Source organism: Pocillopora damicornis, chromosome 11 (genome assembly GCF_964200805.1).
Source record: "Pocillopora damicornis chromosome 11, jaPocDami1.2, whole genome shotgun sequence".
In the NCBI taxonomy this organism is placed as follows: domain Eukaryota; kingdom Metazoa; phylum Cnidaria; class Anthozoa; order Scleractinia; family Pocilloporidae; genus Pocillopora; species Pocillopora damicornis.
In genome coordinates this window covers 21,945,853-21,960,898 of record NC_142680.1, presented here as the reverse complement: position 1 = coordinate 21,960,898, position 15,046 = coordinate 21,945,853, and the positions used below count along the sequence as shown (strand labels likewise).

The window sequence follows — 15,046 nt, the reverse complement described above, 5'->3', positions numbered from 1 at the left end:
TTTAATGAAGGATCGATCGGCACTGGAGCAGCAACCCTCTGAAACCGCATCCCGCGTAGTCTTAATAAAAATTGTTATAGTTAATTTTATTTCTTTCGCTTTCTTATAATAACAATCATGAGAGTATAATTTAAGTCAAGAGATTATAAGAGATTACATATCCTCTTGTGCACGTATATCTTTCCTTGGATTAATAATTTATGCAAAAAAAAGTTTAGTAGCATGAAAAATAATTTTTAAAAGTTTTGGTTTGTGTTTCCATTACCTTTCCTTTATTTTGTTTTACGTGACTATCAAAAAATACTATCAACAGACCTCGAGCAAAAATCTAAGCGACAAGCGTTCTCTATCGGTCAGCTTTGCACTGAAAGTACTTATACGATCATATATAACTCGAGGATAGTCTAACTCCATGGACAGCAAAGTGCTTGTCTGATTGTCTGCTTCATTGCTCGTCTCACCTCACTAATCTTCCAGCAGTAAAGAAACGGGTTTAACGTCGAGTTAAAGTAAACAAGGATAATTACCATTTGCCATGCGACGACTGAGTGTGATGAATATGTTGTACTATAAATGACTACAGTTCTCATTATATAGTGTGGTGTATAACAAATAACTAATACTGACTGTACCCACAATGCACTGTGCATTGCTTTTCTGTATCGCGCCATGTTCAGTGCATTTGGTTGGCTCGGCTGTTGTTGAACATATGCCTGATGATGTCTAAGAGTGCGAAATATCTTTGTGTACGAGGCGAGTGAAATAAGCAGCGAAAGTGGTATCGATATCGAGATAAACAAATTGGTTATACGCTGATCGAAAATGGTGCATAAAGAAGCGACAAGACATAAAACCCAAAAGCTAGCTATAGTGATATAGATACGCTTCAAAGTTACAATCTCTTTGTATCTCAGTCCCAACAACAGGGCAAGAAGCCTGTCCACGCTTATTACCGCCATCATCAGCAAAGAAACTCCACATAATGCTACGCTTGTAATGTAAGTTGCTTCTCTTGCGTAATGACAAAGGCTCCAGTGTTCGTGAACTGCGGACATCAAATAACTTACATGGAGAGGCTGAGCAACAAGACCAACCAACAGGTCAGTTGTTGCCAGACAGCGATACAAGAGTTTGGACGGCGGATGAAGGGAAGATTCCTTGTGGAGGGCAACAAGGATAAGAGAATTACCAAGAAATGCTGTGATGGCCAGGAAAATGTTGACTGCTGCGAAAAAACCTAATACTGATTGAAGCCCACCTATCAAAGAGGGGTAGCATCGCAGTTCTTGAAATATTTTTGTCTTTGTTCCACCTCTGGTGAAATTTGTTGTCGACATAATTCTGCATTCGTTTCCCCTGTTCTTGCAACGAGAAATATTTCGTCTAAACAGGACACGCCGAACTATGATAACTGAAACCTTTCATATAGACTTCCTCCCTCGCGTTTAATCATTTAAAATGCGTCAGAAATTTGCAGCTGTGGGATGCCTCAGGTATGAAACTGATTCTGGTTGAAGCCCAACCAACAAAGAGGAGAGCATAGCAGTTCTTCAATTGTTTTCGTCTGTGTTCCAACTCTTCTGAAATTTGTTGTAGGTTATCTAAAATTGCAACGAGTAATATGTCGTCTAAACAGCGCATATCCAGCCACGATGAATGACACCTCATACTTCAATTAATGATATTTATACACACTGAGAATTCTTCATCAGTGTTTACTCGTTTAAAATACGTCAGAAAATTGTCAGTTGTGTTCAAAAATTGAACCTTTGAAGTGCCTAAGGTACGGAATGGAAATAAGAAAAAGAAAAGTGCGATTTGAGACAATCTGCGAATGCATCAAACAATTTAAATGTAAATTTTGGTCACAGATGTAAACGTATTTTTAAATGTTTGAATCAATTTGTAATGACAGGTTTTTTCTTTCCGCTTTTCGTCCCCGGACTGATATTAAAAACAAAACCGTAACACGATGTTCTGCCGCGCGCCATCGATTTTTTCAAACTCGTTCTCTACTAGCTTTTTCACTTTCGTCAGGAAAGTTATGATGATTTTTTTTAACAAAAACTGTTTTGCCTATTTTGCCTATTTCGCCCCACGATGTTATTTCCTTTCTTCATCACTTTGGTCAACAAGATAAGAGAAATAGGCGCTAACTTAAAATAAAGGAGGTGGAGAAACCATCAGCCATGATGGCACTACGCGCTCGGTATCGTTTTAATCCCAGAGTTCCATCGGGTACCAAAAAAAAATTTCTTTTCCTTTGATGCCAATTTTTATTCCAACTTTACATTTGTCATTTTCGATCTACAATTTTTCTTCTTTTAAAGTTAATTCCTTTGGCAAGCACAAAGACATCGGTTAGTAATATTTCTGTTTGACAATATGATAAGGAAATTCTCTTTTGTCAGTTTTTGAATGACAGCATAAGCGGTTTAAACGGTATATTTAAATATACTGTCATTCTATTGGGCCGGTAATTAAGTGCAAATATTATCCCTGTATTGTGGTGAATTCTGAATTCCTAAAAAGCGTCATGGAACGAGTTCAAGGAAAAAGAAGCGAAAGTTAGGAATAATTAATCACTCGGGTTGGGAGACATAAGATCAATAAAACTTGAAGAAAACACAGACCAGCATTAAACTGGATATATCAAATATTTCAAAAGTTGACAATATTCTTGCCATGAGTTAATCTGTGATAGCATCCAGAAAAATATTTTATTTTAGTTAACTCCAATTGCACAAGAACGATCCCTGAAACCCTTTTCCTACGTAACATTTCAAATAAAAACCTTCTCACTATTGTTTAAACGTTTGAAATACGTCAGAAAATTGTTCGCTGTGTCAAAAAAGCTTTTTTTGTGCTTAACTTGTCATGTACATCACGTATGAAATAGGAATAAGAGGCAACTATTCAAAGACATCTTTGAAATTATTGTTTCATGTTGCAACAAACAACCCCGCTTTATTTAGCTTGCGAGAAGGCACTCAATTTTATGGCTTCAATGCGAATTGAATAAGTTTGAGGATGTAAGGCCAAAGATGCAAAGATTAGCTGACAGAAAAACTAGATGAATGACTTAATTAATTGCTAAGAGATGCGTCAATCCTTCCTCAGAAAGAGTTCTTTCCTAGGGAATTTTCTTTTCAGTACAGCGACGGTAGCTTTAAAACTAATCAATCAAAATAGTTATTACTAGATAACGTTTCGGTTTAATTTCAAATTAGCATTGAAAGGGAATTTCCTTGACAAACACAAAGACATGGGCAATATTTTTTGTTTTACAATGCGATATGAGACTCCTAGGTCTTAAAAGATCTATTTTATCACTTCTTTAATTGTTAATGGGTGAAGTAAACATGTCGTTTTTAGGCCGATAATTAGATGGTATGGTATTGAAGCAAATTCTGAGCTCATAATAAAGCTTTGAAAACGAATAAAAAAACATTTGAGGAACTTTGGGACAGCAGTTAATCACTCGGAAATGGAGGAAATAAAATCCGTAAAACTCAGAGACAACCTAAAGATACACCAGTAAGAAATTGAACATATGGTGACCTCTATACAATAATACGAAACTTGTTTTTCGCCGTTGCCAATATAACTTTAGCACATCGATCGATCTGTAAAAAAATTCCATAACAAACAGAGATGATCAATTTTATTTCATATACTTTCGAAACTTTCAGTTAAATATACAAGTAACAGAAACTTCTTTACATAAGCTTTACGGGTAATTTTCTGATCACTATACAAACAAATTCTAGACTTAAACTGGACTGTCTCTTTTGGCAATATGGCGTCAACATCAACGTCAGGCGCTTTCTTTTAATTACAGGAAAAATGAGTCGAAATAGTTTTCTCGAAACACACAACATCGGCCTCAAACACATCTCTTAAACTACTCTTCGAAGTTTTATCTGATGCCTTCATATTGCTAAGAGGAGAAAACATGAAAGTAAAATGTTTGCATATCTTTTCTTCGATTATGACATCTTGTATTTTAGCATAGCGGCAAGAAACCATACTTTTGAAAACACATAGTCTGTCGTTGAATTTTTCTCAGAGATATAAAGACTTTCGACAACAGCCTGTGCAACTATTCTATTGAGCCACTTATTTACTTTTATTCAAAAATCGTATTTAACGACTGCTCTCTAATAATAATCATGACTTAATAAGTTTGCTTTGAAAGTCTGAAGAACTCGAGGAAGACCTAACTCAGCAAAGTGCTTCTCTAATTGTCTGCTTCACTGCTTGTCTCACCTCACTAATCTTCCAGCAGTATAGGAACGGGTTTAACGTCGAGTTGAAGCAAAGTAAAATAGTTGCTACTTTATGTATGACGAATAAGAGAAATGAATATTTTTTGGTATGAGCGATCACAATATTCATTGTACATATTGGTGCATAACAAACAACTAATGCTAACTGCACCCACAGTGCACTGTATACTGCCTTTCTGAATCGCGCCATGTTCAGTGTATTTGTTTGGCTCAGCTGTTGTTGATCTCGTACTTGTGCTTGATGATATCTCAGAGTGCAAAAAATCTTTGTGTACGATGCGAATGATATTACCAGGCAAAATGATATAACTAGGGAGCTATACAGAAAGATTATACGGTGATAAAAAAATCCACTTAAAGAGGAGACAAGGGCAAAAACCCAAAAGGTAGTTACAATAATATACGTGCGCTTCAAAGTTACAATTTGCTTGTATCGCAGTCCCAACAACAGGGCGAGAAGTCTGTCCAAGCTTATGGCCGTCATCGTCATCAAAGACACTAAAACAAATACATAGGCTGTGATGTAGGTTGCGTCCCTTACGTATCGACAAAGGTTCCAGTGTTCTTGAACCATGGAAATCCAATATAGAGCACTGAGAGGCAGGGAAACAAGACCAACTAACAGATCAGTTGTTGCCAGACAACAATACAGGAGTTTGGACGGCGGATGCAGGGAAGATTCCTTGTGAAGTGCCACAAGGATAATAAAATTTCCAGCAAATGCTGTGATGGAGAGGAGAATGTCAACCGCTAAGAAGCAAATTGATAGTTGTTGTTGATGCTCACCCAGCAAAGAGGGAGAGCATAGCAGTTCTTCAAATAATTTCGTGTGACTTCCACCGCTACTGAAATTTATTGTCGACATAATTCTGTCTTCAGTGTTTCCCTTTTCTCATAGGTTTCTGTTCTTGCAACGAAAAATGACAGCAAGGATTACTGTAGCTTTCCTTCCTAACTAACAATCGCATGCTGACTTACTCATTTAAAATGCATCAGGAAATTTTCGATTGGATCAAAAAAAAAATATTTCCCGGGAACCTTTGGGTGCCTCTGTTATGAAATAGCAATAAAAGGCAATTATAGAAACATCTGTTATTTCAGTGTTTTTGCAGGGCGGCAAAGAGTCGCTCTTTATCAGAATTAAATTTCATTATAATAGGATGCAAATCGAGGGTCCATTCCTTTCGTGTGAAGTTGAGACTTGAATCATTATCAGCTACGGAAAGCTAAAAAATGCAAAAGCTCACTCTGGTGATGTCAATTGTACTAGGAGAAAACTTGAATTTGTGACAATCACCCAATGTACTAGGTAGAAAACACAATTATTCAACTATGCAAACTTGTTTCAAAATATTTGACATTAACTGTGTATCTACCTGCGCTTTGTAGGTTTTTTTTCACTCCGTTTCGTATCCGACTAGAATTAACAATAAAACAGTAACAGGATCAAGTTATCCCTTTGGCAAAACATTTTCTACAACTGTAAAAGGAAAGTTATTCAATTTTTGTCCCTGCGATTCTCTTGAGCAATTAACGATTCTACTTTGGTGATAACAGTTAGTTTCCAATTATGAAGTAGACAGGATAATTTATTAATCGAGATGGAAAATGAAGGGATGGGCGCTCAAAGCTTAACAACAGTCGATGAAAAATTTACAATTGTTCTAGGAGAGGCTTCGTCTTTACCAACTCTGACCCATATTTTAAACTCTCTAAGATTGTCTCGTGCTTTATATCGCACACTGAGGAACGAATAAGTTGTTAAGATGACACCTGCTTGCCACGACAGATTCGGACTTGCATTAGGCCTAGTTTACATGATTGCGTTTGTTTCGACGTTATACATATAAGTAAATACCCGTTTTTAAAAACCTTTCAAATTTGAAAATAAATATCAAATAAATTTATCTTTTCTTTTCTCATCAAAAAAAGACACCGTGATGAGAAAAGAAAATACACACACACACACACGCACACACACACACACACACACGCACACACACGCACGCACACACACACATATATATATACATAGACCATTTAATATATTTTTTTCAAATAGCAGCATTTTCGAATATATAAACCATTTTTCGAAAATGCTGCTATTTGAAAAGATATATTAAATGGTAAATGTTTATATTTATATATTAACTTTAGATCCATTGTTTTATTTTCGGACAGAGTAAGAGCTTATCCAGAAAATTTTCAATTTCTGCAGCTGATCAAACTACTAAAAGCGTTTTTGTGGGCTGCGACAAGTCTTTAATCTCAAAGGTATTCAGTTTTAGTACAAATTAGCACCAAAAGGTAATTTGGTTGACAAACAAATAGACATCGGTTGTATTACTGTTTGACAATACAATAGGAAAACTTTTTTTGTCATCTTTTTAAATGATGAAATAAGCAGTACATCAAGATAAGATGTCATCTGAGTGCCCAATTGAAATATTCTTCCTTTATTGAAGACAGTACCAAACAATAACGAGGAAAAGTTAGCCTATGTGACCCTTTGATCTAATTTTCTTTCTTCCTACGTCTGGTTATTGAGATAATAAAAGTGTTTTTGTACCAAGAAAGTTCTCGTGTAAAAGGCAGGTAATTTTGCGATGCTCTGGGGCAAATGTCAAAATTTCCCTTTCATCACAACAGTTACATCTTAATACTGAAGTGAAGAAAACAATTTATAAGTGGTGGTCGAAAATCAATGGACGTATGCTAAGGAATTATCAAAACTCGCCGCACAGTTTTTCAATTCTACCTTCATCAGCGACATTTACTTCAGAACTCCCTCACTAGCGTATACTCTTTGAAAAGATTATTGAAAAAAGATCGATGTACAACGATTCCATTGAACTTCTAATTTTCTTCGCTTAAGCAATAATATTTTTGACGAGCGCTCTCTAACAATTATCGTGACTTAATGAAAGTCTTACAAGACCAAACCGAAGAGGAGGTAACGCTACGGACAGCAAAGTACTTCTCTGATTGTCTGTTTTACTGCATGTCTTACTCCCCAAATTTTCTAACAACAAAAGACGGATATAACTTCAAGTTTAAGTAAAATGAGACAACTGATACTCTCCATACAACGACTGAGTCTGATTGATATGTTTTACTTTAGATTGGTGCGCAACAAACAACTGACGCTAACCGCAACCGCAGTGCACTGTACACAGCCTCTCTGTATCGCGTCAACCGAATAGCGACTGCATCTTAACTAGTATATAGTGTGTGTTAACCCCTTAACTCCCAGATCAAATTTGTATTTCTCCTTACTATCAGTCATACAATTCTTATAATGTTAGTCAAGAGAATATATTATTGGATCAACTAATTATCCCCAAATTGATATTTTTCTTTACTCTCACTACTTATCTGTTTGATTTTGTATTGATATTGTAAGGAGAAATTCTGTCTCGGTCACTCATGGGAGTTAAAGGGTTAATTAATTAAGATATGAAGCACACAGGAAACTGAGGAGACATCATCCAGCCATGACACCCTCGGCCTCGTTTTGAGTACGAAATTTCATCAAATACTAAATTATTCATTTCGTAACATATTTACTTTTCTTTCGACTCTACATTATTTATTTTAACTTTTAAACCGTTATTTTATTCATCGATGGGGAAATAGCTGAGAAGCAAACCACACGAGTGCCTTCATTGTCAAAAAAAATGCAACAACTTATTTGATTCTTGTGTAAAGTTCTTTTCTCGGCAATTCTCCTTCCCATTTATCTCTTATTTAATTATTCCAAATAGCGACTGCAGTTTGACCGGAAAACAGTTATAAATAAGCAACACAGCGGTCAAATGATTACGCGTGCGCCTTTAGATGGATAATTTGCTATTCTAGACATTGAGAATCCAAATGATGCGTAGTTTTTTGCCGTTTCTTAGGAAAGTTCAAATTTTCTAAGGCCTAGACTTATACACTTTGTTGCTCTAGACTTGACCCATGTGGTTCTAGTTTACACTCTCGTACTTTTTTTTGAAACTTTGCCTAGCGGCGCGATGAAATCGTAAGCCTGGACGTGCTGGCGGTGGTTATTCCTTATTGCATTTATGGTGGAGTTGCCGTCATCACCGAGGGAAATGTGTGAAAAAAGGAAGAACCAGTGCCACATAAGATATTGGTGACGATAACAGGTCTATGTTATGATAGTAGACTGTGTAGCGAGGGTAGAAGAAAGGTTCTGTAATTTGATTTAGACCAAGATTTAAGTTTTCTCCGAAATCCCTCTCTCAACTGTATTACGCATTCAATTTGGAATTGTTAGGAACTTAACCTCTCCTTCTCCTCTTTACGCAGAACACGCGTTTGAAAATCCCCCGTATTCTTTTCAAAACACGTGCATGCGCAGTGTTTGACTGCTGTGGTTGAATTGGCCGCTACTAGCTGTTTACTCCAATCAATAAAATTTAATTCGAGCACTAATTAGCGCTAAAGTCAAATCCCATGGCAAACATGAAGATATCAGCTATATTGCTGCTTTCAAAACAATAAAGGAACTTGAGTGTGACTTTTTCTAAGTAATGAAATAATCAGAATATTTAGTCCAATTTTAGTCCAATCACGAGTCCAATTTTTTTTTACATCATTCCAAGTTCTCCGCCTGATCTTCGTAATTTCAGTTTGTCGAGGCTGGTAATGATTGAAGTCCTAATTTCACACAGATGATATGGACACTTGATTAGCTCCCTATCGATGAAAGTTCATAAGGAAAAGTGACCAAAATAGCAACAAATTACCTTAATTTAAGAGTCAAACGTAAAGATAGACATCTATGATACTATTAGTATTTCGCAATTATTTTAAACTCCGTCTTCTCAGGTAGAAATTCGCCTTTAGTTGAGCGGAGGAGATGGAGTCTTACGTTTAATCTCGGAAAAATTTAAGAGCTAATGTCAACAAACATTAGACAAACAGCGGCAAGTCACCCAAAATTGTTTTCACTCATACTTTCATATTTTGTAGCCCAATATGTCCTAATAATTGTGGTGTAGATTTTTGTGAGAATATATTTTCTTTTTCGAGAAATAATTTTTTTAGCTCGACCTCTCAAATATGCAAATTTTACCGTGAATGTTACTCGAGTTGTGTGACCTCGTGTAACGAACATACTTGACCTCCGCTATTTCTGACAACATAATCTTTTGTTGTATCATCTAAACTTAATCCCCTGTCATTATTGAAGCTGGCAAAGAAATATTTATTTTTTGGTGAATATTTTTGTCCGAAATACTTTTTCTATGTCGAAAAGTAGCATCAAGACAAAGACAGTTTAAACAATGACCGATATGACAAAATCTACTGAGCTTCTAGCTTTTGAAATACAAAAGGATGGTTATGAAGTTACTGTAAAAAATTTCCTTGTGTATTTGTGTTGTTCTAACGTGAGACGAACTCAAAGTCGGACAAAATATACTTGCTAGCCACTATGAAATATACATGGTGCCTATTTGTCGCCACCGTTTACTGGCATACATCACTACAATTTACGAAAAAAGTTTTGCAAGTTTTCAGATGCTGAAAATGAAGTTGATCTGATTTTGTCGCGAGCCGGCATCTTCAAGACGCCGAAAGATATCGATGATTTGACAATTTGCCCCACTCATAGATCAAATCTCGGTGTTGGGTGGAGTCGTGGTTCCAATAGCAGATGTAGAGTGCCAAAAGAAGTGTTCGGCCATGGTGAAGGCAGGGTAAAGTCCAAAAGGCGATAGGGGAATTGGCAAGCGTGTTTCACGGATAATACCCAAGGTATCCGGAAAATTCTTACAACCTGGCTTAAGTCTCGACTGGGAATTGGTCAGTAGGCTACCAAAAATCCAGACAGAGGCGGAGTTTTCTATACTTATGTCTGAACACTTTATTGGCTTTCCGCCGTCTGGTGGGACGCGTAATTATGTACACAGTAGTAAAGGGCCCTCCCGTACTAGCTATTAGACGCTGACAAAACTTGTTTCTCTTCACCAAAAATCACATCAAATTTGTCCTTGCTAAATTTGAAGCATACTGCACGTATCAGCATCCCCCGGGGGACCCTGTACATAAGACAAAATCTTCCTAGTAATGCATATTTCAGGACTTTTTTTTTGAGCGAAAAAACACCCTAAAAGGTACCAACTACGTCCCTGGTAGTCCACTTAAGTTTCAGACACCGTAAAAGGTACCAGATCGCTGATTTTGACCCCTAAAAGGTACGACAAGCATCCTCACCCATTTGTCATCGCCTAACCCTTCTCCCCCCACCCCCAGGTCAGCACCTAAAAAACAAAAAAATGTGATTTGCCAACTACGAGCTGTCAATTTCACCTCGTAAAATTCACGTGAACTGGTTAATCAATTATAAAAACCTTTAGGCACTTATCTGTCAGATTTTTATGGTTGACACAGGAGCTCATTACCCTAATGGGTTCCTGTTGACAAAATCTGTCCTGTTAGGAGGCAGGACGGCCGTACTTTTGAAGTTTTGTTCGTCTTGACATAATTTGGTAGGGATTAAAATAACTGTTCGTCTGCATTTGTTAAAAAGAGTTTTGTACTAATTTTTTTTTTCAAATTTTACAGAGACTTGCGTACTGCGGAAGGGCCCTAATTGTTTCAATTAAGCTCAATGTTTTTAGTTGTACAGTACGTCCATAACAACCGAGGTTATTAAACTGGAAGAGGTTAACGTCGGAAATGTTGCACGCACGTTTGAAAACCTTCATTTGGTAAGTGTACGTTAGTCTGCGTAGCCAGTCATCCAAAGGGAGGGGAGGGTAGTCTCCTCTCCTCTCCTCTTCAGAGCCTTTTACGCAGCTGGCTAAAAGAACATGTATCACGCAGCATAAACGCCCACCTATTTAATACTCGCTTTCCACGGTAAATTTTGTTAAAATTTATTTCAAAGAAAGTGCATATCTTCACTTTGGATTTGACAAAGAACAAAAAATTCTGCACTACAGAATCTAAAATACTAAGCCACATGAGCTACCTTAAGTAACATAAAACGTGCGCGCAGATTGAGCGCAGAGAAAGTCTAAGTGATGTGTAGCTTTTTGCATTTTCTTGGAAGAGTTCAAGGTTCTCTAAGGCCTAGACTTATAAGCATTGTTGTTCTAGACTTAACCCTTGTTGTGCAAGTTTACACTCTCGTACTTTCTTTTAAACTTTGCTGGACGGTGTGAAGAAGTTGTAAGCTTGGCCGCGCTGGCGAGGGTAAAGGAAAAGTTCTGTAATTTACCTTTATCGCCGGAACAAAGCGTCTCCGTTAAAAATGAGTTGAGATATCTCACTATAAAATAAGGCCAAGCTTAAAGCTTTCTCCGAAAACCCTCTTTCAACTGCATTACGCATTCAATTTGGAATAGTTAGGAGTTTAACTTTTCCTTCTTCACTTCACGTAATACACGCGTTTGAAAATCCCTCGTATTCTTTTAAAAACATGTGCATGCGCAGTGTTTGACCGCTGTGTTTAAATTGGCTGCTATTAGCTGTTTACCTCAATCAGTAAAATTTACTTCAAGTACAAATTAGCACTAAAGTCATATCCCTTGGCAAACATGAAGACATCAGCTATATTACTGTTTTCAAATCAATAAAGGAACTCAACTGCGACTTTTTTTAAGTAAAGAAATAAGCAGTATATTTAGATATACTGCTATTTCTAAGCCCGATAATCAAGTGGAAATATTCTCGCTGTATTTTGGTCAATTCTGAATTCGATAAAACTTTATGAAACGACTTGAAAGAAATATAGGGGAAAGTTTAGGACAGTTAATCGCTCAGAAAATGGTAAAAATAGAATCAAATCACTTGGAGACAACTGAAAAATACACCATGAACAAACTGGAAATAAAGCGACCCTTTCTATCTGATATTTTTAAAAGTCGATATTTTTTTTTTCATTCAACATTCCTTTTTTCCTTTAGCATATAATTTCAGCGGAACGGTGAACCTGAAAGAGAACTTTGTACAAACCGTTCTTACTTCAATTTTGTTCCGTAAACTTTCTTACAATAACAAACGTGAGAGCATGATCATACGCGCGCATATCTTTTCTTAGATTATGAATTGATTCATTCATGATGTGAGGTAGTTTTAAAAATACTTTCATAAATTTATGGTTAGTTTTTCCATTGCCTTCCCTTTCGTTGTTTAGGTGCGAAAAATACAATCGAGAGACCTCGAGCAAAGATATGTATCATGGTGTAGCTGATTGATAAGCGTTCCCCATCAGTCAGTTTTGAACTGAAAGTACCAGTACGATCGGGTAAAAGTCGAGATGGTCTAACTCCATGGACAGAAAAGTGCTTGTCTGATTGTCTGCTTCATTGCTTGTCTTACTTCATTTATCTTCCATCAGTAAAGAAACGGGGTTAACGTCGAGTTAAAGTAACCAAGACAACGGTTATTCCCCTTAGGATGACCAAATGCGATGAATGTGTTTTACTATGTGTAATCGCGGTTACCACGATAGAGAATGGTGCAAAACAAACAACTAATGCTAACTTCACCCACAGTGCACTATACACTGCAGCTGCTTTTCTGTATTGAGCTATGTTCACTACATTTAGTTGGCACGGCTGATGTTGAACGGGATCTTCTGCCTGAACCTGATGATATCTGAGAGTGGGAAAAATCTTTGTATATGATGCGAGAGAAATAATCAAGCAAAGTGGTATAGTTATGATACGATGCAAAAAAAGTTATACGGTCATCAATATTTGAACTCGCCCCGCTAATTATGGATATTTATAACTGCTCACTCAGGGTGGGATATGTTCCTGATCTGCTGAAGCGATCCATAATCAACCCCCTGCCCAAGGTTTCTCCGCCTCAAGAAATTCAATGACTTGAGACGTAATATATCAAGCACGAGGAAGAGTGTTTTATCCGATATCTAAACACCGAGAAGTGGTTGAAAAAACGAGGCGCAGCCGAGTTTTTCTTAACCAACTTCAAGGTGTTTGGATATCGGACGAAACACCCTCTCGAATGTTTGATATAGCTTCTCAGACCATCAATAATTCTTGGAGAAAATCAAAGGAAAAGTTCACCAAATTTTAGGATAATTAATATCACATGTTCAAACCTCCTTCACGGTTGTAATTTCCTCTGTTTTCTCAGCATGAATTATTAATGAGTTTGGGAACTATCTCTCTGACATGCACCCTTGCCAAAGTCATGGAAGGGTTTGCGCGCAGCAGGCTCGTGGCACAAATTTCGGAAAAACTTTGATCCACGCCAGTACGCAAGGGAGGGGCACTCCACCACGGACGTCTTGATTTATATCTTACAGACGATTGACGAAGCAACTGATGGTGGGAATTGTGGGAATTGCCGATGTCTCTAAGGGTTTTGACCTGATTGACCATTGAATTCTTCTCAGGGAGTTGGCGTCTTTCCATATAGACACTGTCTTTATTAACTGGATTAGTGCCTTCCTGACTGGAGATCGCAAGCTGTAAGGATTGGTAACTCTCTGTCTGATTGGAAGTCACCCAGGGGAGGTATCCCACAAGGGACGAAACTGGGTGTGATTTTGTTTGCTGTAATGACCAACAATCTTTTGCGTGAATGGCATTTGAGGATTAAATTCGTTGATGATACCATTAGAAATCCTACCAAGAAACGGTATTTAGCTTACTAAATGTAGTTGTCAATGATATTCACAAGTTTCTATCGAACAATATGAAATTAAACCCGAAAAATGCAAAGAAATGTTAATTAACTTCATGCAAAATGATAGTTTACTACAAGACCAATTGTCCCAGGTAACAACACCGTTGAATGCGTAACAACTTATAAATTACTCGGTATTATAATCAGTAATGATTTAAAGTGGAACGAGCATATTTATTACATATCGAAAAAAGCTTCGAAACGCCTGTATTCTCTGAGGATTCTTAAAAAACCGGGTGTTAATACAGAGTATTTGACAACAATAAAACCTAAACTAGAATATGGCGTACAATTCTGGCAAGATATTCCTGAATTTCTTTCAAATAAGCTGAAGTCAATTCAAAAAAGGGCACTACATATCACCTATGCATGCCATAGTAACTTAGATGCCCTTAATACTACCAGCCTTAGCAGCTTGAAAGAAAGACGAACTCAGCTCTGCTGTAAATATATTCAGAAGACGACTCAAAAAGACCACCCCATTAACTTCCTCAAGTCGAGAACAGCATCTAGTGGTCATAGTTACAACTTGCGGGCCAGCGACAACAATAGAAATATTGTTTACGCCGATAGGAGTTGTTGTCGGACCCAGCGTTCAGGTCCCTTTATTTCATTTGCCAGTAAATATGTGAATATGTAAATAATTATTTATTATATTTTTATTTTCTTTATAGTAATAGTAGTGTTAATTATTTGCTGATTGTTAATTCATAGCCCTTTAATTCAGTTAATATATTTATATATATATTTTATATATATATTATTATATATATATATTATTTATTATTATATATATATATTATATATATATATATTATATATATATTATATATATATATATATTATATATATATATATTATTATATATATATTATTATATATATATATATATATATATATATATATATCGGGTCTTGAATAAAGCGTTGAAAACGGAAGCACATTCTCCATAGTGCAAATTATATATATATATATATATATATATATATATATATATATATATATATATCAAGAAAAGCGCAAAAAGAAGAGACAAGAGATCGAATCCAGATGGTAGCTACAATGATATATGTGCGCCTCAA

The 15,046-nt window shown here is 36.5% G+C and overlaps 2 protein-coding genes across 2 annotated transcripts; both read right to left on the bottom strand.

Annotated features, from left to right (window-relative positions):
• Positions 1-67: 67 nt before the first annotated feature.
• LOC149038260 (melanocyte-stimulating hormone receptor-like) lies at positions 68-1,740 on the bottom strand. The gene has a single exon (XM_089187204.1). The coding sequence runs from the start codon at positions 1,335-1,337 to the stop codon at positions 405-407; it is 933 nt and encodes a 310-aa protein (XP_089043330.1). The 5' UTR covers positions 1,338-1,740; the 3' UTR covers positions 68-404.
• A 1,908-nt stretch (positions 1,741-3,648) lies between these two features.
• LOC149038259 (melanocyte-stimulating hormone receptor-like) lies at positions 3,649-5,286 on the bottom strand. Its single transcript, XM_089187209.1, has one exon. It carries the CDS (start codon positions 5,152-5,154, stop codon positions 4,225-4,227), a length of 930 nt encoding a protein of 309 aa, XP_089043335.1. The 5' UTR covers positions 5,155-5,286; the 3' UTR covers positions 3,649-4,224.
• Positions 5,287-15,046: the final 9,760 nt, after the last annotated feature.

What these genes read in the sequence shown, in the direction of transcription:
- LOC149038260 (XM_089187204.1), bottom strand. Translation starts at nt 1,337, where the DNA reads ATGTCGACAACAAATTTCACCAGAGGTGGAACAAAGACAAAAATATTT.
- LOC149038259 (XM_089187209.1), bottom strand. Translation starts at nt 5,154, where the DNA reads ATGTCGACAATAAATTTCAGTAGCGGTGGAAGTCACACGAAATTATTT.